At 41.6% G+C, this 25,751-nt stretch overlaps 1 protein-coding gene across 1 annotated transcript; it reads right to left on the bottom strand.

Annotated features, from left to right (window-relative positions):
- Window positions 1–1,237: 1,237 nt before the first annotated feature.
- On the bottom strand, window positions 1,238–2,812 carry GSC (goosecoid homeobox). The gene is made up of 3 exons (XM_005149525.1): window positions 2,482–2,812; window positions 2,051–2,310; window positions 1,238–1,560 (listed from the first exon to the last, which is right to left on the bottom strand). Exons 1-3 carry the CDS (start codon window positions 2,810–2,812, stop codon window positions 1,408–1,410), a joined length of 744 nt encoding a protein of 247 aa, XP_005149582.1. The 3' UTR covers window positions 1,238–1,407.
- Between the last annotated feature and the right edge of the window lie 22,939 nt (window positions 2,813–25,751).

The following is a 25,751-nucleotide window of genomic DNA, read 5'->3' as shown; positions in this document are numbered from 1 at the left end:
GCTGGAAAACTCAGGAAAGAGAGGAGAAGCACAAGGACAAGCAACACGGCAACTGACCCCTTCTAGTGCCGCTGGAACCAATGGTGAACACATTTATATAAACCAACTTCTTGTCTGATACAGATGAGCTGAACTGATGCAGGTGAGTTTAGGCATTGGCCATAATGAAGGAAAATTGGCTCACTACAACTTAACTTCCGAATTAAAGGCACAGCATGAAGATTTCCAGCCAGAGGTTATCTGCATTGGCTTTACACCTTCAGGTTATTTGTTTTAAATTTATAGATAGTTTTTGTAGAACAGCAGAGGGAAAGTTATTTCTAAACAAGACAGCGTAGGGAAACCATGGTGGTTCTGTTCTGAAGGGACGAGAACTAAGAAATGGGGAGTCACAGGAAAAAAAAAAAGCATAAGGAAAACGAATGTGAATTTTACGGGGAGAATAGACTTCTCTTTTACAAGACCTTCACAAACGGAAGAGTAAAATGAGATCAGGCTGCCACTGCTTTCCTAATCGCAAAGGTACTGCTTCAAAGAGAAAAAACATGCCATTAGCAACTTTCTGTGAAACATTCCCAAAAGCGGCTCCTACTCCCCTTACGCGTTATTCATCTGATAATGGCAGAAATTTATTAATAGCAATTTAAAACACAGAGATAACTTTTCTAAACGGGGATGAAAGGCAAACGTTTTGGAAACTCAGCAGGTCATGCCCCCAGGGAGAAGGGGAGAAAAGCGCAAGGAAACAGGACAGAATAACAAGTGCGAGGCTAGATTTGCTTTGCCTCTGAGTATTCCCTAAAGGCATCGCCTCCAGCTCGACAGGCCCCGCGGGGCCTGGGGAGCAGGGGACAGGGGGCTTTCCGACAGCTCTCCCAGAGGGAGAACGGACAGGTCGGTATCACCCAGAGAGGAACCCTCGGAGGCCGAGAGAGGTTTGTTCCCTGACTGGCCCCGGCAGCCGGAGGCTTCGGCAGGGCTGTCCCGTGATCTGACGCGGGGGACGGCCGGGCTGGGCGTCCGCCCGTTCCTTCTGGGTGGAGGATCTGCCATCGCCTCTCGGCCTGCAGCGAGCGGGAGACCGGCGGGCCCGGCTGACAGCACACTGGCCTCATCTTCCTCTCAAATTATGCGAAACTTCGTTAAATGAGTAACTGCGCCGGCGAGCCCCCGGAAGGGGGGCACCGCCACCATCCGCTCCCCACGGTGCAGGGGTGAACAAACGCGCCGCCGTCTACCTGTGCAACACCTCCGCAACACATTTTATTTACACAAAATCAACTCGGGGCATTGTACATTATATACAGATATTTTTCCCCTCCAACAAGGCAGAGCTTGTGCAAGATTAGTAGCATCCTCTGGAGCGTATCCGACAGTCCACGAGAAATGTCCCCCCCCAGCGAGGTATCAGCTGTCGGAGTCCAAGTCACTTTTCCCGTCCTCTTGTCTCTTCTCCGGAGAAGTTTTAGACGCTTTATTCCATTTTTGTGCGTTTTCTGACTCCTCCGAAGATGATCGTTTTTGCCTCCTCCACTTTGCCCGGCGGTTTTTGAACCAAACCTGTTACGTTAAGAAATCAAACTATTAGGGAAAGTAATGAAAGCATGCAAACCCGCAGACCGCCCATGTCCCGTCGGAGTCCTGCTTCGCAAGGAGCAGTAGTGCAGCCGCGGCGGAGCCACCGTACGGCAGCGGCTGCGCTCGGCCGGCGGGGAAAGGAGAGAAAACTACCGCTGCAGCTCGGTGGGAAACGCTGAACCCGCTCAGGAGCCACGGCCGCTTCTCGACATTTGCTGCCAGCCGTGTGAGGGGCTCGTCCAGCCTCCCCAGAAAGGCGCTTGGAAATTAATATTAATAATAATAATAATAATAATAGTAGTAGTAGTAGTAGTAATAATCTTTCCCTCTCCCCATGCAAACCTGTTGCTCTGTCTCCCGGAGCTCGCCGCGGCCGGAGGAGCCGGGCTAGAGGTGTACCAAGGTATCCCAGTCCGAGAACGATTAAATGCGAGAGGGAGAGGGTAGAAAAGAGGAAACGAAAGCAAAATACCTCCACTTTTTCCTCTCTTAAGTGCACCCTTCTGGCCAGCTGTTCCCTGGTGCCCACGTCTGGGTATTTCGTTTCCTGAAAGAGGTTTTCCAGCGCTTCCAGCTGCTCGTCAGTGAATATCGTCCGATGTCGCCTTTTTCTCCTGCAGTGCAGCTGGTTCAGTAACTGCAGCTCCGTCCGGGACAACGTGCCCACGTTCATGTAGGGCAACATCTGATGGGGAACAGGGGACATCAGGACTGACCCAGTGCCCTCGTAACCTACGGACAGACAGACAAGACGACGACACGCTTTGCATGAGATCGTTGCTGCTGCTTCCCCTACCCTCATTCCCGAAAAAAAACCCAAAACAACCCTCCCGGCGGTTCCCGGCTTCCGCCGCTGCCCCGCGGCTGCTGGACAAAGAGCACCAGTACGCGGGGCCGCCTTACCTGCGGGGGGCACGCAGGAGCACTGCTGCGCTCCCAAGGGCTGTACGGCCCCGCAACACGAAGGGCCCACGGGTGACGCCGGCACATGCAGCTGCCCGTAGTAGTAGTTGTTGTAGCCGAGCCGAGATCCGGTGACCGCCGGCGGCAGCGCGGAGGCCGGTGCCACCGCCCGGGTGTAAAATCCGCTGTAGTCGGAGGCGCTGCCGTAGAGCGAATCCCCGTGGAGGCCGGGGAAGACGACGGGAGCAGCGCTCGGGGGCAGCAACACCGAGTCCTTGCAGCGGGGTCTGGCCGCCAGGATGTTGTCGATGCTGAACATGCTCACAGGCATGCCCCAAGGCGTGCGGGGCAGGGCAGGGGACCGGCTGGGGCGGGGGGACAGGGGGTAGGTGGCTGGGGAGTGTGTGTGTGGGGAGGCTGGAGAAACACGAAATCGAAACTTTTCGGAGAAATCTGAAGAAGGGATCGGAGAGAGAAGAGAGGAGCTTTTTGCGAGGGCAGCCTGCGGGCAGAGTGTGCGTGTGTGTCTGTGCGCGCGTGTGCGTGTGTGTGTGCCTATGCGCAGGATCCACCCCTGGAACTTTCCCCCCTCAGTTCTCGCCTGTTTACTGATCTCAACCCAGAGGGCTGCTCGGAGTATAATCCATCTGAACCTCTTCCCTTTTTTATACCCAGGCGACGTCATCCTGGATTTAGTTCCTGCTAATATGCAGATGACAAACAAAACCAGATTTGAGGGGTTTTTTTTCTCCCCCTTTTCTGGGGGGAAGGGGTGGGGGTTACACAAAGGAGTGAAAGGAGCCCGGCACTGTGTATTGAGAATTAATGAAATTAACGTAATCCTTTCCATTAATGGGCTTTTTTGAAAGGCCCCAGATTTAGGCTTGATCTCTGCTGCACCGGCTAATTGCCCAGGTTAATCTTATTAATGCCATTGTGCAGAAGTGGTTAGCAGCTCCTAGCTTTGTCTATTATGCACCTACTTTGCTCGTGTTAGTTCACATTAGTGGGTGCGATTTCCTCTGTCTGAATCTCAGAATCATTATTTATGCTTCGAATTGGTTAAGCAGCACTTTAAATAAAAAAAAAAATAAACTGCAATACAACCATGCACCCTCCCCCCACCTCCACCCCCCCCCCCCCCCCAAGTGTTTCTGTAGCTGGGTTTGAATCTTGCGTTCCCCCGGCTCTGAGAACTGAAAGGGCACTGTGAAGTGTGCGTTCCTCTGAATTAAGCTTTATGCAGTGAAGCAACAACCTCTTCACTGAGTAAACGAACTATTTTCCTTTTCCCAATTTTGCTAGATCACCTGACGGAACCAGGACGCATGAATGTTGTACATCGGATTTTTTTTTTCCTTTTTTCTTTTCTTTTCTTCCCTCATTTTTTAAAATTATTTAACAGATTCAGATCCAAACAAGTATCACTTTTTATTTTTAAACGAGGCAAGAGGTGGAAATGTTAAAGACCAGTGGCATTCAAAATCTCCGGGTCTGGTAGGTGTTCCGATTCATTTCTGATACATCCCCCTGCCTTTTTCGTTTCTTCTGGAGGAATAATTTTTCCTTTCCTTAGGGAAAAAAAAATAAAGGAAAAAAAAGAAAGAAAAAAAGAAGCGCCCGTAGAGTTGCAATGATAAGAAGTTTATATTTTTGATGTTCCGTGAATTTAAAATGGAGCAGTTTTACGTCCCCAAAACTCTTCCTATTAAGACTCTTGACTCTCTTGGTAGCTGGCTCTTGTGATTTGCAGAATACTTCGTCTGTCACGACTGTCACTGGGAATCCACAGGAGGTGAACTGAATAAGATTAGACTATTTACCCCATCAACCTTCCATCAAAGAAGGTAGGAAATTGTACGCATGAAATGAAAATAAGCCATTAGGGTACTTTTACGAGGAACACGTTATTTTTCCTCAACAAAGAATATCCTCGCTAGTGCTTACTCGCACTTTATCCTTCCTTTCCTAGATGTTCCAGGATTTAAAACCGCGTCTGAGAATAATCTGAACCAAACCGCTATTTCTAGAAAAGGACTAGTATAAACGTCAAAAAAAAAACAAACAAAAACCCCCAAACCAACCCCCGTGTCTTACCCCTCCCCACAAAAAAAAAAAAAAAAAAAGAAAAAAAAAAACAAAAAAAACGCCAGGGCTTAATTCTCTCTTTTTGATACGTCGCGATGTGATTAATTAACAGCATCTTTCCCTTTACTTCAATGTTTTTGCCGAATAATTGCTTTCTACCTTTGAAATTTAGACGTGAGCTTCGTGCAAATTTTAAATTTTTTATTTTTTTTTTTTTTACGTAGAGTGAAACTATTTGACAGAGCTGGTTTGGGTTCTGGTTTTTGTTCGGTTTATTTTTTTCTCGGTTTTGGATTTTTGTGTTGTTATTTTGAGGGCTTTACTTTTTTTATTGTTGATTTGGGGTTGAGGCTTCGGGAGAGTTTGGGACTGGATTGCTGGGGGGGTTTCCGGTGAGTTCAACTTGCCCAGCCGGCGCATAGGGCAGGGCGCTGTTTAATCCCGCCACCGGGATGCCCGTTCGCGTCCTCAGGAGCTCTGCCGCAACGTGCGGTAGCACCTCTCTGGCGGCCTGTCCAGCCCCGGCGGCGAGGCAGGCTTCGGGCAGGTAGGGCCGCAGCCCCCGAGAGGGCCAGGCCCTGAGGGTGCAGAGAGCGGCCGCACGGCCGGCTCTCCAGCCGGCGGGGAGCAGAATATCCCTTCCACGGGTGCCCTTGGGGTTTTCGGGGGCTCTGCCCTGCCTGCCCTGCCCGGGCCGGTGCTCGGCGGCGGCGGGACAGGACGGAGCTCTCTGCTTGGCTTCGCTGGGCCCGGAAGGCGAGAGGGAGACGGACGGACGGGAGAGTACTCTGTCCCTAAATTGCCGCCCCTCGGAGAATTGAGTAATCCTCTGAAATCCCTCTGCTGCGGAGAGACGCCTTGGGGATACTCGCCTCCGGGGCCGAGCTCTTTGGGTGTCGAGCATCGCTTGCATCGAGTTTTATTCTCCGCGCGAGTCCCGATTCTCCTGGTGAAGGCAGCACAGCGGGACACGAGTTGGAACTTGGGGGGGCCGCCGGGGCAAATACCGCTGGGGTCGTGCGATCGTGAAGGCTCTGCTGAGGGATGACCCACCGCGCTACAGCGCTTCCTTGCATCCTTAATTTGGAATTTATTAATTTTTTTAACTAAATCGTCAGCCCCTTGGGGAAGTTCTCTTTTGTTTTGTTTTAATCTTAGTAATCTCGTCGTGAATCCCCCCAATTCTGACACCCGCTTGGCCAAACCTGCTCTCGGAGGTTCTCATTTCGCACCCGCTCTTTAACCTCGCAAACGTAAAATTTCACTAAACAAACAATCAGTTGTCACACAATGTTGGGATGAAATTGTAATAGCAAATGAAACGCAAGCAAATTGTGCTGCATAGTGTTGCTAAGCAATTGTTTGTTACTGGAGGGTGGTCACAGCATGGGTTGAGAGAGAGATCTAAAGAGGAGCATAGCATCGGGCGGAACAAGCTGTTAGGTATGAAATACAGTAAACACTGCACTGATTTTCAACATTATTACCCAAACACGATTTCATCCAAAGCAATCACCATGCACAAGACTATGAAAATGCGATGGTTGAGAAGTCGGCCGGTGGTTTGATTTACGGTATTAAGGAATAATTCCGGGAACGCGGAGCTCTCCGCCTTCCCGGCCCGGCCTGATGTCGGGAGAGGCACCGGGGACCCGCTACCGGGCCCTCCCCCCGGGAGCCGGCGAGAAGCCTCCGCCCAGGCTGGGCTGCCCCGGTGCGGCGGGACCCAGCCACGGCTGAGAGGGTGCAGTCGGGCTTCGTCCTCTTTCTGGTGGGTCACCGCCGACTGTGAAACCATCTCAGAAACGGCGTTTGGCAGCACAGCTCCCACTTCCGAGTGCCATCAGCAGTCGGCGTCCCCCACGCTTGTTTCATACAGATTGCATCATTGCTTCACACACTTCCCTTCGCTATCCCCCCACCAAAATAAAATTAAAAAAAAAATCATACAATGGGAAATTACGGTAATTTGTTCCCAGAATAAATTTATCTTGAACTGATTAGGAAAGTCAGTCATTTGAAAACGAGGCAAAAAAGAGGGATTTTTTTCTGTCTGTCCCCGTCCCCCCCCGGCTTCCCTCAACAATATCAGCTTCTAAAGTTTTCATTCATATAAACTTTATTAATGAAGATCTTTTATTTAAATGTCAAGGGGATTTGAAATTTAGGGTAAATTATGAAGCATGCATGTCTTGCCAAGTCATGGGTCAAATGCATTTGTGAAAAACTGCTAAAAGAGCATATGGTTTTGAATTTTTCTACAATGACTAGTGTTTAAATAAATTGCTTGTACTGCTTAACTTCATGTATAATTTTGACAGAAATTGGCCTATAGCCTTTTGATATGTAAACATTTCAGGCTTTTATGCGGTATAAAAAGACACTTGCTTTTTGGAATCAGCTAAAGCAGTCACCCTGTAATTCAGAAAACTGGCACCTAACATTACATTCTTGCTACATTTCAACTCTCAAGTGGCAGCATGGAAGGGGAAAAGAGAAGGGACATTTCAAAAGCAACGTCCAATTGGAATTAAAAACTGCAAATGAGGTGAGAATGTGCCACTCTATCTGATTGAAATGGATAACCCGGAGTACTAAAGAGTATTATCTGTCTTGTTTTCTAAAAAACAACAGACAAATCAGTGGAAACAGACTTCAACGGAGCGCAGACCTGACCCGCATGTCAAACTGATGTGTTAGAACAAAATCTGTCTGAAGTACAAATAGGTGCAATAAAGAAAACCCAGATATGCCTTCTAAATTCTACCAGTTTCTCTTTTACAGACTCTCTTGGTCTGTAAAAATTAAAACAGACTGTTAGATAAGGAATATTGTATATAATGTGTATAAGCATGCCATAACCATTTGAATTGCCACTTAGCTAGCTGCATGTTCACTAGAAACTAGCTTGAGTTTCACCAGAGCCAAGTCTTTTGCAGGTTTCACTCCACGAAATATCTCGTTGACTTCAGTTAGTGGCTTTTTCTTTTTTATTATTCTTCTGAAGAGCAGAATAGAACTTGCCAAGGGCTTCAGGATGTAGCCCATAAAAGCAGTGGAGTCACTCGTTTTTAAGTCTACTTAAACTAAAATTATTTTGTATGGTATAAATTCACCAAGCTACTGAATAAATCCATTTATTACTAATATATCTGTCTCACATAAATAAACCTCCTAATGTTGATTGGGTGGATAAGCCTAGCCTAGTGCTAGACAGAACAGGACCTGGAGAGTTGCCTGGTGCCAGACAGCTCAATGTGTTTATTTCCTGTGTGCTTTAGCTGGGACTAAGATGAAGTTGAAAAAGGTTTAAATGAACTATATAATTTCAATCTGTTACTGTAGTAACATTCTTATTTATCATATATGTCAGTTTGTCATACACAGAGTTCTCAAGGTACACTGCTGCTTTTGTTAGTGATCAAACAGGATTTTTTAGTTTTTTTTTTTTTTTCAGAATTGTAACATTATGTTGCAGACAATTCAGATGCTATAGTGCTTCAAAAGCTGATATGGATTCTGTCTGATGTGACACAGTCTGATGAGGAAAGTATAATCTCTTAAAGATTTCCGTGAATGAGAACAAAGGCAAAAGAGGGTTTGTTTTTTTGTTTTTGTTTTTTTTTTTTTTTGCAGGTTTCATATGTATGCCAATAAGCAGTATACTTGGCCAACACAGAAATATAACATTAACAATACATTGGGAAGAAGACTTTTCCTTTAAACAGAGGAATCTACCTCTGTGCACATTGCAAAGAGGAATCTTTTTAAAATAATGCACCTTTCCCAGGCGACAGTGGGAAGACACCTTGGATCCTTGACTGCAATTGCAGCAATCAACAGGAGGAAGCCTGCTTGGTATTTTTGCTTTCCATCAAATGCAGTTTGAGTGAGATACTTTACTCAAAGTTATTGTGATCGAATCTGTTTAAGCTCAGTAAAATGGGATGATCTGGACATTTACATTCAAAAAAAGTTTCGTACTAAGGGATGTGTTGTAGAGGCTGCCACAGCAGCAGTCTGCTGGATATACGTGATGGACCTATGTTTTAGAAGCGGCTCTATTGCAGTACAACCAACAGCCAAAATTTCTCCTGCAATTTGAGCCATACTGTAGCCGTGTGCTTGTAAGCTTCCAAGACAAGGTGGCTACACTCTAACCTTTTAGTACCTCAGTGTTGCTCTGCAAGGGTAAGTAATTCTAATTATCATTTTTATACATAGTCACATATAACAGTGCATAGGTAGACATAGATGTGTGCCTAATCCCTACATATAATGTGCATAGGCTGTGCTCATTTCAGGGAACATTATGGTGTTAAACCTCTTTCTATGCCAGGGTTTATATTAAGTACAGTAATAAAAGTATTAAATAAAATAGGCAAAACACAGCTTTCCTGATTGACAAACATAAACCAGACTAAAACCTCTGTTGTTGATTTGCCTTTTTCCAATGACTGAACTAAGCCTTTTGGATCATCATGTAGCATACAGGATTTTAAACCACAAGAGATCCTGAGCACACACAGCTACAAATCGAGTCAACAGAAATTGTGTGTGGTCAGCAGTGATCGTTCTACATAAGTATTATTACACTGGCTAAAGCTCTTCTTTGTAGTATAAACTGTACATACTTAAGGCCACCAGAACTTCTCTTTCTGAAAAGGCCCTGGGAGGTTACGCCCAAAGTGGCTCTTTATTTGTAATGCAAAGAGCCTCAAAGGAGTTTTCTAGGGAGTTAGAGCAACAAAGTCAGCTTTGAAAATAAATAAGTCAACTGTACAAAAACCAGCTATTGCATTGTTTTCTGTAACATACCCATGATGTGTTTTTGAAATTTCCATGACTTTTTTTTAGGAGCTTTAGACTTTATGAATATCACCGTAGTATAATCTAGCAGTTTTTACTCTACTGAAAGTAGAATTGGGACCCAGTCCCACACCTATGGAAGCCTGCTTCACAATTACCAGTGATTTTGAATTGGAGCTGAAGCAAGAGAGATGGAACTTCCAGCTAAAAGCTGTGTTATTGTTCCCCAAAACCATGTAACTGAAACCTAATAGCCTTTTGAGTGAAGTGTGTCAGATACATATCATGAAGGTTTAATAAAAACAAAACAAAACAGGAAATTATATTAAAAATGAAGGTCAAAAGTAAAAAAAAAATGTTGAGAAATATATAATGAAGGGTAATAGATTTGAAACCAAGGCAAATATGCCAGAAGGAATTATGAAATTACTACCTTGGCTAGATGATATTTTGAACTAATGAAATAAATAATGTTGCTATAATCAGTTTCAGTGACCAGTGGTTACATTATACATATAAAACAGGATCACCAGTGCAACCAAGGTGGAAGAATTATTATGCTTACCTACTAAAGCTCTCAGCCTTGATCTAGGTCTCTAGACTAAATCACACCAGGATCAGTCAACTGTATTCCCATTTGAGTTCTAATTTATGGATTATGGGGAAAAAACAGCCTATTTACAGCAAAGGTCATTTGCAAAATTGAACACAAGACCCAAATCACTAGAGGACAGGAGTTATAATTTATGTTTGTATCATATTATAAAGCTTGGATTTGTTTCTTGTTACTCTTTCTAAAGCCATTTTAATTTATTTAAGAGTTCTGATATCTTTCTGAAAGTCTTAAAGTTATGTGTTATTATCTTGAAGTCTAGATTAATTATGGCTACTCCTTTCCTAACTAACTATTCCCAAACCAGGACTAGATTTTTGAAGTCCTGCAATATATGTTCACCTACAGTTGATAAATTGCATCTTACACTTTTTATACTTTTAATCTCATTTAATGAGATAAGGAATTTTTACAATTTGGCATTATATAATATTGTGGGAAAAAATGTTTCATCTATTACCATGAATCAGAAATATTACGCCAGTTTTTATCCATTTGCAGCTGTCTTCAACATGAGACATTTTGCCCTTTGATTTCATCTTTCTTTCTTTCTAATTATGCATTGCTTCCATGCAATCCAGTCTTCAACCTTTTGATTTGGAAGGGAACTATATGCTTTTATGATAATGTAAATTCCAAGTTTTCTTGATGGATTTGCTCCAAAGTTTTAGTAAGATATGCAAGATCATGGTCTGGGCCTGATGCCTGTTTCAGGAGGTCAGTGTGGTGTACAGTTGGATATAATTCTGGACCAGAAACTAAGCAAAGAACATGATAGAGCAGCTGAAAGTCAGGGATAGTTCATTTTTCAGAAGTTTTATCAATGATATCTTATTTGTTTATGTGCTGACATGGCATAACATGCTTTTGGGAGTGAGGTGAATCATAGCAGGGTTAGGGTTGGAAAGGACCTTAATATCATCTAGTTCAAACCACCCTGACATGGGCAGGGACACCTCCCACTAGACTATGTCTCCCAAGCCTCCGTCCAACCCTATGTCCAATGTCCAATGTCCTTGTTACATGACTTTTGCGACCGGTATTCTCAGAGAAAGGGAATAATGACTCTTTCCCCACTTTGCCACTTACAGTGCATGCATCAGTGTACATCAGTAACTGATTTGAGGATTATATATACTTGAAACTTTGATGGTTTTATATATGCGTTTCTTGGACCAATTCTTCACTCTGCTTTAACCTCAGGGTGTTAAATATGTATTAGCTACCACGTTGAGAAAATCCAGTGGGCACAAGGCTTCTTGGGACAGATCTAACCAAGAGACTTACTTAGTGAACAGGGAATGTGAAGTTACAGAGCATTCTTGGTCTACACTAAATCTGCACATGTAAAAGCTTTTTGTAGTGAGAGTACTTTGAAGTACAAAAAGCTATTCAGCCACCACTTCACATGTACTGTGAACTTGAAGAAGACAGTGAGTTGCAGATCTATACCCTACCTTACTGTGTTCACCTGAATCAAGCCCATAGTTCCACAGAGCAGGCTTACCTTAAAGTGAGCTGTGGAGTTTTACCACTTCATGTTCAGAAGAAACCTCAAGATAAGGAAAGGTATGTAATTTAGTAGCAAAAGACTTTCCTGAGACTCCAGATCTTCTCAGAACTCTAGCTCTAAGCCCAGTAACAGCTGTCACACTAACAGTCTCTATTTAAGCTTTGATGCTCCAGACCTTCGAACTTCATGTGATTACAAAATTTGAACAGAGCATGAAGACAGATTTGAAACAGGAGTTGGTGACAGCAATGTCTTCCTGTTCACATTGCTAATATGGGCATCTATCTGAAAGGCTATCTCCTTGCGTAACTTAAGGTACTACAAAAGCCATGATAGATCAGCAACCGTTCCCAGCCCGAAAGTCAAAACACAGCACTGCACCAGCTACCAAGAAGGAGAAAAATGACTGCTACTGCTGAACCCAGGACAATACCACTAATTTCAGATTTTCCTCATCCTTCAGCAAAAGGAAACTGACCCATGTTGAAACATGAGGATCCAGGAAAACCAGAGAATAACTTTAAATATTTTGTACAAATATTCCCTAGTCTATACTCTGGCCCCAACAATGGTATCCCTAATTCTAAGATGATTTAGACATGAATAGCAAGCTCTTAAAAGAGCTATATTGAAAGAATTTTGACTTGCTTGTGCACAGAATGCCTTGACTTCACAACTAGCTGTGATTAAAGCAAACATTAGTTTAGCATGCCATTTGCTTGCTCTGTTCTCAAAGAGGGAGTGACATGCAGACAGTTTTCAGATTGTGTCTTAAATTTTCTGGACTGTATACCACACTTAGTTGTTTTGCATGTTGTGAAGTCCTAAACAAGAAATTTTCAGGAGGAAAAGCAAAGCAATCACATTTCTCAGGCAACTCAGGAGTTAATCTACATACAGCAATTCCACCAATGCATTTATTCTGAAATTACTCTTGGGTGAACTGGTATCATTTCTCTGTGAAAATCAAAAAGACAAAACCTAGCAGTTACAAATATAACACTATTAATTCTGAACATGTAGTTGAATTTTCTGCCTGTTTACTGAATATGGAGCAATTCTGTGCTTAGTGTGACTGACATAATAAAGATGCTATTCATAAACATAAAGAGCCATATTTCCTTATCCTGTGGATTGCTCAAGTCACAGTGACCCCTCCAGCATATGTAACTTTCCTCTTACCCCCCCTTTTCTCTGCTCTCCTGACTGCTGTCTACCTATCACTTGAAACTGAGGGCTGATTTGAAACACTTCCAAGCCTGACTGGTAAAACACATGCTTTTCTCTGATGTGTCATCTACAATGTTCATTTAGTGGGATTTAAATGCAGCTATGCTCTTACAGCTTGAAGGAAAATAAAAGTACAGGAAGAGTCTATTGTTTTGGCACTTGGCTGCATGTTGCATAGTGATACATACATTGATAAGAAAACATACGTACTACCAGAAACAACTCTGAGGTTTTTCTATTAAAACCACTCATTGCTATGTGACACTGTATAAACAGGGTAGACTAAGGGGCAGTAAAAGCTGTTCAGGTCAGGGAAGAAAAACACATTTAATGTGCATGCCATCCAACACAGGACTTTAATATATAAACACAGATAAACATACATAGAGAAGAGATCATTACATTCCAGGCAAGAAGCAAGTGTCAGCGCATTCAAATTTATAGCCCTAGCAATCAGCTTAAACAGCAACCACTACAGAATTCTTCCTTGGATAATTCTGACTTTGGTAATCATGCTGTGCTTATAATACACCCTATGAATTAAGAGATTCAGAATGCCAACTGGAGAAACGCAGTTTCAGATGCAGTCAGTAATCCTCATGGGCTGCAGCAAGCAACATGACTTTACCTATGATCACCTTCTGTCCTGGGATCTGCAGTAGAAGTCTTTTTTCTCCTTCTTAGTAGCTGGTGCAGTGCTGTGGTTTTGACTTTCAGCCTGGGAACAATGCTGATAACACCAATGTTTTTAGTTGCTGCTTAGTAATGTTTACTCTGACCAAGGACTTTCTGAGTCTCATGGCCTGCCAGGGAGGAGGGGAGGCTGGGAAGAAGCAGGGACAGGACACCTGAACCAAACTAACCGAAGAGATATTCTATACCACAGCAGGTCATGCCTACTATATAAACTGAGGGCAGTTACCTGGAAGGGCTAGATCACTGCTCTGGTTGGGCTGGGTATCAGTCGGCGGGTGGTGAGCGGTTGTATTCTCTTCCCTTGTTATTTCCTTTATCATTATTATTATTGGTGGTAGCAGTAGTGGTTTTGTGTTATACCTTAGTTACTGGACTGTTCTTGCCTCAACCTGTGGGAGTTACATGCTTTTGATTCTTCTCCCCATCCCTCCAGGAGTGGGTGGGAAGAAAGGGGGGGGAGTGAGAGAGCGGCTGCATGGCTGGGCTTAAACCATGACAACCTCCATATCATCAATCTATAGACTTGCCATGTTTTGCAAGATTAAAGTGCAATTCGTACTCCCAGAGGCAGCCAGAGAAGTCAGTGCCACTGCCTACCAAAGGTGATAGCTGAGAGCACCTCCTTTCTCTTTGTTGCCGCTCCGTTTTCTATGGTTGCTCTGAAGAAGGCTGAACAAGCCCTGTGTGACATAGGAGTTTCATGGGGAAGAAGCTCAAGCCTCTAAACAAGCTACACTGGCACCAAACTGACAGTTTCATCAAATCTTCAGCACTTCTGGTTTTAACAGGAGTTGGGTTGGATTTTAATTCAGATTACATTGCAAATACCTTCCTGTGGGATAACTGGTTAATTGCAGGGATAGATGAAAACCACAGGACCTCTGGAGTAATTAAAACTCTCAAGAAAGTAGTACTTTCTCTTAAGGAAATGATCTTGTTGTTTGCACTGGGTGCAAACCACAGGTCCTTGTATTCTTGCTTCAACAGGGCAGTAAATTGGTTGGCAAACACAAAAAGAGCCAAACACTTTAATACCATTACAGAACAGTCTGCTAGACATCCTGCTGATCAGGGTCCAGAGTGTCACTTTTGTTACTGAATTTTTTTTCTGTATTGATCTTTTAGACTACAGCTATGGTTGTGGTGATACAATGTATTTTCCAGTGATTGGTTCTGCCTCAAAAAATTGCAGATTATCAATATGAAGTCAATGTGATTTAATTTAAAATATTATTTTAAGATAGCCTTCACACTAGCTGAGTGCTATGAACCACTGATTTATTTTTTACTTATGTTTATTCTATCCCAGTTCAACTGAATTAAGAAAGATTCAAATTAAATCAGAACAAGCCATTTTAGAACTGAGAAATTATACTGGGCCCACATCAGGATTTTCATAAATTCAACTAATTCAACATAGTGTCATGGTTTGAGCATGTTTTGAGGGTGTTTTTGTTCAAAGCCTTTGTTTTTGTTCAAGTGCCTTTTGTTCAAGGCACATGTTCTGCCGGGGAGGAGGGGAGTCCGGGAGAAAGGAGAGACAGGACACCTGACCCAGGCTAGCCAATGAGGTATTCCATACCATAGCACGTGATGCCCAGGATGCAACTGGGAGAGAGAGAGCTGGAGGGGTAGAGCTCTAGAGGAAAATGGAGGAGGGAGCACGCGGTGCTCAGCCGGGCAGGGTGGAGTGAGTTATGGGTCTGTGGCTGGTGGGGTGTTGTGTTCTTTTCACTTGTTATTGGCTGTATCATTATTATTGTGTTATGCCTTAGCTATTAAACCGTTCTTATCTCAGTCCGTGGGGGCTACATTCCTTGGATTCTCCTTCCTAACTCTCCAGGAGTTGGGGGACTTGGTTTAAACCACGACACATAGAAAAGACCTAAGGATGTTTTAGTTGTTAAGCAGATTGAGAAAAGTATTTTGATACATTTTAGAGAAAAGCTTTTGAGGATTACTTTTTGCTAATGTATCAGTGGATTATTTCTAAATGCTGAAAGTATCAGAGCTACCTTTTACGAGAAGTGGGCCAAAATTGAAAGAACAGATCTGAACTCCTGAATTTGTGGGTTGGAATGTAATTCTCACACCTATTTATCCAGCCTTGCCAGACTTCTTACCATTACTTGAGCCCTAGGAGTGAACCTACTTTTACAGCTTTGTTTCCTGATCAGATGCAAAATTGCAATACACGTATTTTATGGTTTGGGACTAGGCAGAGCCAAAACCTTGTAGAGCACCATTCCACTCTAGACCAAATATTCTCATCAAGATCACCTAATATTCCAGGTCTTCCATTTGGAACTTTATTTTGTTGAACGTATTTGTGGGATTTTAACATAATGTAAGTGAAGCATGGCTTAATGCAGAGCCAGCTCCAGAATCTTCCAGCACTGTCTCTGCCTATTCCTCCCAGTAGTTGCAGCTAGTCTGGAAAACCAGTTGGTAGAGTGCCAAATTGCTCAGGCAAACAAGCAGTGTTAGCACTATTTGGTCTCGGAGCCTTCTTTTTTAGCAAGCTATTCATCCCACACACCTTCTAGAAGTTAATTTTTAAGCCCACTAATTTTTTTTTTTAGTTCCAAACTATATGCACATAAATGTAAGTAATCTGTGCACTCTTAAAAACACGTAAATGACAACGTGTAGGACTTTAAACTGAGCCTGCTTGAAAGACATTTGGGAAGAGAATATACATTCACAGTGGATAAAATCAAGCTGCTAACCAATACAAACAAATGTAACATTAATTATTTTTCTGTTCAAGAACACCAATATCCTATTGAATGTCTTTGCCTCCTATTGTACAATTATGCCATAGCAATAAAATCAACTGTCTGCAACAGTTTTAGTTTTTTCTATGGTTAATACCAATAACGTACTCAAAATTGATGTTTAACAGAGTGAACTGATTTGTTAGAGTGTTAACAGCCACAGACTTTAACTAATAAACAGATCATTAACTGCCGGTAATAAACAACTTGCCAGGATCATTTATTATTTAAGAACATACTTTGTCTTAAGAAAAGATGGCCCTGCCTACATCTATATATGACACCTTTCTGGCTGTCATTCAAAGTGGGAGGCACAGACAAAGCTACGGAGAGAATACTCTGCATACATTATACCAAAACTCATGAAAAAATACTGGTTTTCATCAGAAAGTAATCATAAGAAAAATATTAATTCTTTCCACTGTTCAGTAATACAGTCAGTGTTTTTACAAAGTTCTAGCCTCTAACTTGTAATGTGAAGAATCTTGGGAGGGGGTGGTGGGGACGATCCAATTCTGAGTAAATACTGTAACTTCTTCATCTTTCTTACCACATCGGATGCCACTGCAGAAAGCATTTACTTCTGAAAGTAGTTTTGTATGTCAGATATTATATATATGGAAAGAGCTTTCTTAATTGAGCAGGAAAGATGCTGACGGGAAAAGCCCTGCAAATTTTGCTATAGGAGAGAAAACAAAAAAGGTAGCTTGAAATATTAATTCTAAAAAAAAAAAAAAAATTAAAAAAAATTGTCCTTTGAAAAACTAAGGTACAGGAAGAAGCTAAAATGTTGCAAATACATTATTTAATGACTTTAGATGATGACTGGAGATTCAGAAGGAACAGAAGAAAACTCTTGTTTCCTGGTGGTCTTTAAGCCATTCTACATGTAATAAACCAAAGTCACATAATAAGGCAGACTTTGCATGTTGGACTGTTCTAATTTTGTCAATATGTGAAGTTCAATGCGATGGTGCCTCTCTAGTTTCCTTTTGGTACTCATTCGTGGAAGGGGCGATGTGGCACAATACCAGTCTGACTGAAAAGCAGAGACACCTTCTAAGACTTATTGTTACAGTAAATTTAAGCAACCAAAGCAACCAGAGGAAGATGTCTTAACATTTTCCATGCATTACTTCAACAACCTTATTAGTCAATCCCATAAATACACAACCATGTGTTCTGAATAAGACTGACAGATAACAGCTCAATGACAGCTTGCTGATGATATCCAGATTTTAGATTAAGAATCATAAAATATTAACTTCTTTTCTAGTATCCTTAGGGACATCAATCAAAATTATGAGATTATTTTGTTAGGTGCTGTGCAAATAAACTGCATGAATACCCCAAAGAAGTTACAGGCTGACTGCAAACACATTCTCAAGGCTGGAGTGGCAATCCTTAACAAGTAATTCTAAATTCCTGCTGAGACATACATATAACACTTTAATCATAGAGACAGTTGAAGGATGCCCTTTTTATGCCACATCTTTTATAAGTTAAGAGATGTCATTTAAGAAAAAAATTTCACTGCATTTTTTTCACATTCTCATGGAAGCCACTTTACTATCATCATTAAAATAATTCTGACCTTAAACTAATATCACAAATTGGCTATTACTTGCAGTAAGAAACAAAATCTGTATTTGAATGCTGGTTAGAAAAATACTTCTATCTAATTGCTTGTGGAAGAAGCACTTTATTTATAGACATACTGTGCAGGAGGAAATTTGGCTCTCCTACCATATAATAAGATGGATGGATCTCTGCCAGAATGCTGGCTATCCCAAGACATTTGGTGTTCCATATACCAAGAATGTGGAACTGCACTGCCTATAAACAGAGGGTTTTTTTCCAAGGATACTGTAACACATGCTTTTTCTTGGATTCAGAAGTGAAAAATTAATGCCACAGTTATGTAGTTGCAAGAGGAGGAACTTTCTCTAGTATTTTTATCACCAATTGCTTTAATTAGCTAATGAGTAGCTAAAACTAACCACTCTTACATCTGCCACTAGGGATGATGCTGAAAAAAACCCCACCTCTCTTTTTCCTGGTCTTGAATTTAATTCTTAAAAATCAGGGTATTACTTACACAAATATTGCCACTCAGCAGGATGACTTACATAAATAAGGATTGCAAGACTGGGATTTACTAATCTGTAGGAGACAGTGTATCCAATTAATTCATCTGTTTATTTAGGTAGGAGCTTTTTGCACTCTATTATCTTCAATTTCTTTGACCATGGGGGAGAGAAGGCCATGGGAGGGGGAGTGGAGATAGATAGATTTTTGAAGGGGAGCCATAATTAGCTCAGTTCTTGGATTAAACTCAGGAATGTTGTTACTGCTAAATAGCTCCATAAATGGAGTATTTATAAACTAGAGTCAAAACTGTAATATTAGATGAGAAGAAAATCCAAAACAAAATAAATTTAGATGCACTAGCCCTAGGTTAATGCCCTGGCATGATGACATAATCCATCCCTAGGGACAGGGAATGGAGAAAAGCATTACTGACAGTAAATCAGCGCATTGCACGCAGCCCTTCTGGAGTCCATGGAGGGGATCAGAACAACTTGGAGTTTGGATCTGCACTGAAGATCCCTTAAAAAAGTGCCTGGATCTCACATAGGGGCCTCACAGGTCTCTTCCCACTCTCCATGTGCCCGCCCAGCTGGAGTCTGCTCTGCTCTGCAGTCACAGCACTACTGGGGTTTCCAGTTGGCATTCTGAATCGCTGCCCCCTCTCCTCTCTCCTGCCCTCCCCAGTAGCTACCCCCCACACACAGCTCCCCATGAGGGATTTCTACCCAAATGGGTGGAAATGAGAAGCATTTGCCCAGGAGTGGCCAGGCTGCTTTCTGTCTGGTCTTTCAGTTCTGTAGCAGCATGTGATGGGGCTAAGGTCTACCTTAAGGCATCGTCCAGCTACCATACCTGTGAATAAAAATGCATTTTACATTGTGTTCATGTGCCCATGCCCTACTGTGCCCCAGACCCAATATGGGTTATTCAAAGCAGATTTAATTATTATATCACACACAAACTGCAGGGCCCAAACCAGCTCCCATGGAAGTCATTTGGACTTAAACAGGGACAAATTCAGGACCATAGCTACTTTCCAAGCAAAATAAATCATTAAGCAATGAGAGACAAAGGATTTGTGCCAGGCCTCCACAAAAGACTGCATTTTAATCATTGCAGATCAGGGTATTTGGGGACAACATCTATTTTGTAACTTCATGAAAAAATCAAATAAGTGAGCCACAGCTTGTCCAAAATTTAAAATTATTTTCCACATTTAAGAATTTTTCATAGACAAACTTTGCTTGCACTGTAATATCCCAAGGAAGCTTGTTAAATGGCTTTCCAAGGCTATATGATCTTTATTAAAAATTTATAGCACTGTCTCCTGGACACAAGGAGAAAAGAAATAATCTATTTTTCAGATCAAGTTCTTAAAAGCTTGAAGTAGTGGAAAATAAATCTTACCAATTCTCTCTAAATTTCCATTTAACATTTCCTGCTCCAAACTCAAAGTTGTCTTCTGAAGGTGCTGCAGTGCATTCATAAATTGCAGCAATACTGTTTCCTTGACAAATCCATTTCAAATCCAATAAAAAACTTAATGGGATTAACTGCTTGGAAATATAGTTGGGAAGTTTAATTTAATAGAACAAAACCCAGTATGTTAATATGTAAAGAGTGCAAAACCAGGTAAGGTGAAATGGAAAGCAGAGAAACAGAGAAACAATAGACATAGAGATAGAAATAGCAGAGAAATAGAGAAGCAATTTTTGCACGTGGATGCAAGGGGCTGTTTAAGAATTTGACCCTCTGAAGTGGAATGTTGAAACCATACTCCATGCAGAGCTTGTAGGCAAGTCTTTAAAAGGGCCTTTTGGGTGGTGGAGGCCCTGAGCCACTGTGAGAGAATACCAGGATGATTGGAAGTTGAATTCTAGCATGAGAAAGAGCTTCCTCCTGGTCACACCTTATAGATAATATTAAAAGGCTTTTTCTGTTATCAGTGCAGGAGTTGGCCTGATCAGCACAAACAGAACCACGGTGACAGTACAACACACAGTGCATCTTCTTTGAACCAGCAGTCAGTGGTGTTGGTATCCTTACCATATTGTTCAATGCCATTGTATGTAAGAGAAGGCAAGGGGATACAGAAGTGCAATATACCTTTTCTGAAGCGTATATAAATGCAGACACATGGAAATCTTTAACAATGAGGGTGGCAAAATACTGGCACAGGTTGCCCAGAGAGATGGTAGATGCACTATCCCTGTAGACATTCAAGGACAGGCTGGATGTGGTTCTGGGCAATCTGATCTAGTGGAAGATGTCTCTGCTTATTGCAGGGAAGTTGGACTAGATGACCTTTGAAGGTCCCTTCCAACACAAACTATTCTATGATTCTGTATATAAACCAAGGTTTTCTCCTACAGATTTTTCCTTGACCATTTTACTTCAGAAGCAAAACTCAAGGGGGGAAAACGTGGCAGGAAGCCGAAGCTTGCTTTCTAATTGATGTTTTTGAAACTTAATGACGAGCACAGCAAACACAGTATTTCTGACTCACCCTGAGGAACTATTGTAATAAATACAGTAGGTATGGATTTGTGTGGGCCAGAGAAAGTGATCAAAACCCTGAAGCCAGCTCTGTTTGGTTTGGCATTGACTACACTACAACCCCAATTTTAAAAACAAGCTATAATTATATTGATAAAAAAAACCCTAGTAGAAAAGAAGTACATTTTGTTTGGAGCCAATTCTATTCCAATATTTGAATTTCTCATTTTCTAGTAATAAATTGTTCTTGGACTTTTTTTTCTTTATTTCAGTTCATCTGCCTCGTTTGCCTATTTCTTCAAACAAATCATAAAAAAATCAGAACTGCGTGACTGGAATTTACCACATAGTTGTAAAAACTTTATCTGATTCAGATACGAAAGCATAAGTAGAATGTGGTGGGATCATGAGCTGAGTTACATACTGATTAGTAAAATATAAACATGTACAGATGAATAAATGTTGAAATAATAACAGACTGTAGTAATTTATGAATTTTCCAATCAAAAGTTTTTCCCAAACTGTATTTGTATTCGAAGACAAGTACGTCCCTGTATGTTAATCAATTGCAGGCTGTGTGCTTTTCTGTGTTTCCTGTTGGTTGCCATTCCTGCCACATGACAAGCCACCTTGGGCACATGGTATTGGTCTCATTCATTCCATTGGAGAGCAGAAAATGGGTCCTGCAGGAGCAGGACTCTTTTTTTGTGTGTGTGTAAACCCTGTCATTAGTACAAATAATCACATTTCACAGAAAAGGAATATAAACATTTCAAAATATCCTCCAAGTGAATCTATTATACCCATCCCCTCTGCCCACCATTCCTTTGTCTATCCTACGTAGCTCTGCACACACAGCCAAAATTAAAATATTTGCCTATTGTGACATCAGATTTCAGAATTTTGCTATTTTAAAAATGTGCTGAAAACAGATTAGGTTCATATTATCAAAATAATCTTATGCAATATTCTGCTAATATTTTTGTATATTGTAGTCTTAGATACAGAAATACTCCAGGGCCTAAATTTATACTGACCATATGAATACCCTGTTTCTCTAGCTCACCTGTGGTTTTGTGGAGGCCTCCACCTTTAAAGTCAAAAGTGTAGGACTTAAATCTACAGCCACAAACATTAAGATCTAAAAGTCTGTGTTTTGCAGTTACAGTTTTAATTAGATGTAATTTTATATATATAAAATGTGTTTAAATTCTTATTATTTTCTTTTAATCCATGAACATTACAGGAGATCAACTGTTAGCTTGAAATACTCAGAAGTTCTGGGTCAGACCCAAAGACAGTTAAGTTTAACTTAAAAACTGGAATTTGAAAAATATTTGGACTTTATCTCTGCCTTCTAATTTTTACATCTTTAGGGCTTAGACTTGCATGTTTTTCTCTGCAACCACAAGAGCTAAAAGCATGGCTTTCCAGTGAAAGCTGAGAATCACAGGTAATGAGATGTCTCCAGCAGTTGGCGTTTTAAGGAAAAACACCAAACACCATGAGACTTACAATAAAATCATGAGTGTTGGAAGCACTGTTGTAGCATTGCTTTCAGAATACAATGATTCTTGTAAAACACAAAATAGTGCATGCTAAACCATTTTTTTTTTCCATATTAGTACCTCTACACTTCATACTTACACCGGTAGGCTGAGGGTTATATGGCTGGTTTATTCATACCACAGCAAGTTGCAGGACAATGACAACAAACTTCAGTTGCTAAAATCGAATATAAATCAAATATTTAAGAAGAAGGAAAGAAAACAGACTATTTTTCTTAAATACGATTCTCCTTCTTTTTTACTATGGATTCGATCTGACTTTTCACCTTGAAGCCTTACCTTACATGACTCTTTTATGGTAGGGACCACAGAAATTCTTCTAAATGGAGAAAAGTGCTTTGTGTGTAGCAGTATTTTCCTAGGAAAGGAAAAAGTTGTAAGCATTAAGTCAGGAAAGTGAAGGAAAAGATATCGCACATTTGGAGCTCTACAAGCAATAAATTTGCTGTCAATAGTCAGGTTCTAATAGCATCATATGGCGAAAAATTCCCAACAGAACCAGTGTGGATGAGAAAAAAATTTTGATCACTTGTGCTTTGACATTTTTATGAATTTAATTTAAGGTGGCAAGAAGAGACCTAGTAAAAATGGCCGAATGCCTACCAAACGGAAAAAAAAACAAATAACCTGAAAGAAAATGAAACACTTTTTTCAGAAGAAAGGCTTTCATGGCTGTTGATGTATTTTTAAGTTCCAAGCTAAAAGTATTTGTAGCAACATTTCAGGAGTGGGACAATAAGGAAAAACAGTCACAGAAACATTTCAAATAGTCTGACCTGAATTACTTTTAAATGAAGGGTGACTTTGTAGTCTAAACTGAGAGCTGAACAAGGTAACTGGGACTCTAAGTTTGATAAATTTCCTTTGTCACTTTGGGAAAGTCAAGTGATTTAGTATTTACCATTTTTTAAAGCCCACATTTGCAAACAGAGATAACATGCTTCTGTGTAGAGATTAAATCTGATGCTTTCTGAAGTGCACCCAGCTTTCTTTTCCAGCATTGCCTTTGTGACATCAGAGGAAACCATGCTTCCCAAAAAATATTTTATTTCTCTGTTCTTCCTTTTTCTCTCCCATTGATACACATCTAATGGGATTCTGCAGGAACGAAAAGATCCTAAGTGGTGTATTTGACATAAGGGACGCTCTTTGGGCAGCAAGTGATAACCACATACTGGGTTGTGTTAATGACTGCTGTGTGCAGTCAGTGGGTGTGATTATTCCTATCCCTCAGGCACAAGTGTGATCTCACAAAGTGATGTGTCCAATTTGATGCTCCTCAGTAAGAGCAAGACATTAAAACTAGTCCAACAGGGGGCCACCAGGATGGTTAGGGAACTGGAGCACGTGGTGCACAAGGAGAGGTTAAACAAAAGGAATTTTTTAACCTGGAGAGAAAAAGGCTAAGAGAAGATCTAATTGCTGACTTCAGCTTCATAGTGGGTGGTTATAAAGGGGATGGAGCCAGACTCTTCTCAGAGATGCCAGAAAAGGCCAAAAGGCAGCAAACAGAAGGTGCAACAGGAGAAATTTCAGATAGAAGAAAAAATCCCTCACAAAACACTGAAACCTATTTCCCAGAGAGATTGTGGCACCTGTATACCTGGAGATCTTCAAAACTTGACGAACAACTGAGCAACAAAATTTGCCTTAGTTTGAGTGGGGAGTTAGGTGTGTTTATGATTAATAGTCTCCTCTTTGTCCTGAAGGTAGAGGTTTGTGGGATTTGTGGTTTATTGAAGTTTTTGGCTTTCAATTCCATGTCATTAGAGTAATCTGATTTCCACTTTTTTTGTCCTTTGGGTGCATCATGACATTATTTACTGTAACTACTACTACTGAATTTACTGTGCTGCCTTCATTGCAGTCCAGGGTGTGACGGTGCTTTCTACAGATACACATAAGAAAGCTTTAATCTACTGTGTGCAACACCTGCTTGTAGATAAATTGCAGCAGCACAGAGTTATTGACCTTATTCCTCAAATATCTGGTGTCATTAGGGTGGTGAGGTACTGGAATGGGTTGCCCAGGGAGGTTGTGAATGCTCCATCCCTGGCAGTGTTCAAGGCCAGGTTGGATGAAGCCTTGAGTGCTATGGTTTAGTGTGAGGTGTCCCTGCCCATGGCAGGGGGGTTGGAACTAGATGATCTTAAGGTTCTTTCCAACCCTAACTATTCTATGATTCTATGTTAGATTTTTTAAATGGATTGTTTTGCACTCTACCAAGACTACGTACAGTATCTAAGCTATCTGTTTTTCATATGTTTATATGAGCTGTAATCACATCTTTGACTGAAGGTTCTAACAAAATTGCGATGGCACTAACCTGAATAAAGGTCTCCTACTGACAGTGCTCAGCAGATGGGGTCTTTGTATCTTTTCCAGAAGCAGGCTGCCAGTCACCAGGAGCAAATACGTAAGTGCTACTGTTACAAAGGACTCCGCTGCTTTCTGCATAGTCTTCAGTTTTGCTTGCTAATCACAGTGCAAACACATGTGGGTACTTATCCAACAGTTGTCTTCATGGCACTCTGCCGTCCCACCTTCTCTGAGGTATCAAAAGCTATTAGAGGCATCTCCTCAGGAGCCTTAGGAAGCCAAGGAGCTATGGGTGAAAACTCAATATCCACTGAGAAATAAAGTATATGCCATTCCCTGGCTAAGTTCTTGTTACGGCCATCAGGAAGAACGTCTAAGAAATCAAGAAAGATAACAAAGAAAAATAAACAGAAACACCTGAAGAACTTGAGATGCACTCACTAAGCAGCAGAGATTATTTCAGGAAGGCAGGAGGGGGGTGGGGATTTCTCTGGACTAGCCAGCCTAGAAAATTTCTATTTTTATTGCTCTAATAATCTACACCTTCTGGACACGTCAGTCCTTGGGCTTCCACTGGATGGAGCACTGGATTTGCATCTTAACAACTGCAGCAAATGAGGTCTAAGCTGCTTCTGAGATCTCAGGTATGCATCACTTTTGTACTAGGACATTGACTTTCCTGTAGCTTTTGTGTTGACCAATCTTGTGTGAGGCACCACACCTTGTAAGATGACAGCGCTGCTCCCAGGCAACACAATGATTATAAGATGCTGTGCAACTCCCCAGCTAGAAACAGAGGACCTTGTCTTCCACCCTTGGCATGGTGTTGGGTCAGTTACCTGTGTATCTAAATGCATTGCTCTATGCAATTGTAGACATGATTCCTAGATACCAGTTTGGTGTATTATAAAACTTGAGCTATTGCAGAGATGAGTTAAAAAAATTGTCAGATAAATCAACTAAAATTATCTGGAACTATTGGAACTGTTGGCATCAAGAGGTGCCGTTAAAGCCTCATGTGATCTGATGCTGGATCAGAGAGGGAGGCTTGTCTCTAAGGAAGACTACAG

Source organism: Melopsittacus undulatus, chromosome 4 (assembly GCF_012275295.1).
Source record: "Melopsittacus undulatus isolate bMelUnd1 chromosome 4, bMelUnd1.mat.Z, whole genome shotgun sequence".
In the NCBI taxonomy this organism is placed as follows: domain Eukaryota; kingdom Metazoa; phylum Chordata; class Aves; order Psittaciformes; family Psittaculidae; genus Melopsittacus; species Melopsittacus undulatus.
The sequence above is the reverse complement of the archived record's forward strand: the minus strand, read 5'-3'. Positions and strand labels throughout refer to the sequence as shown.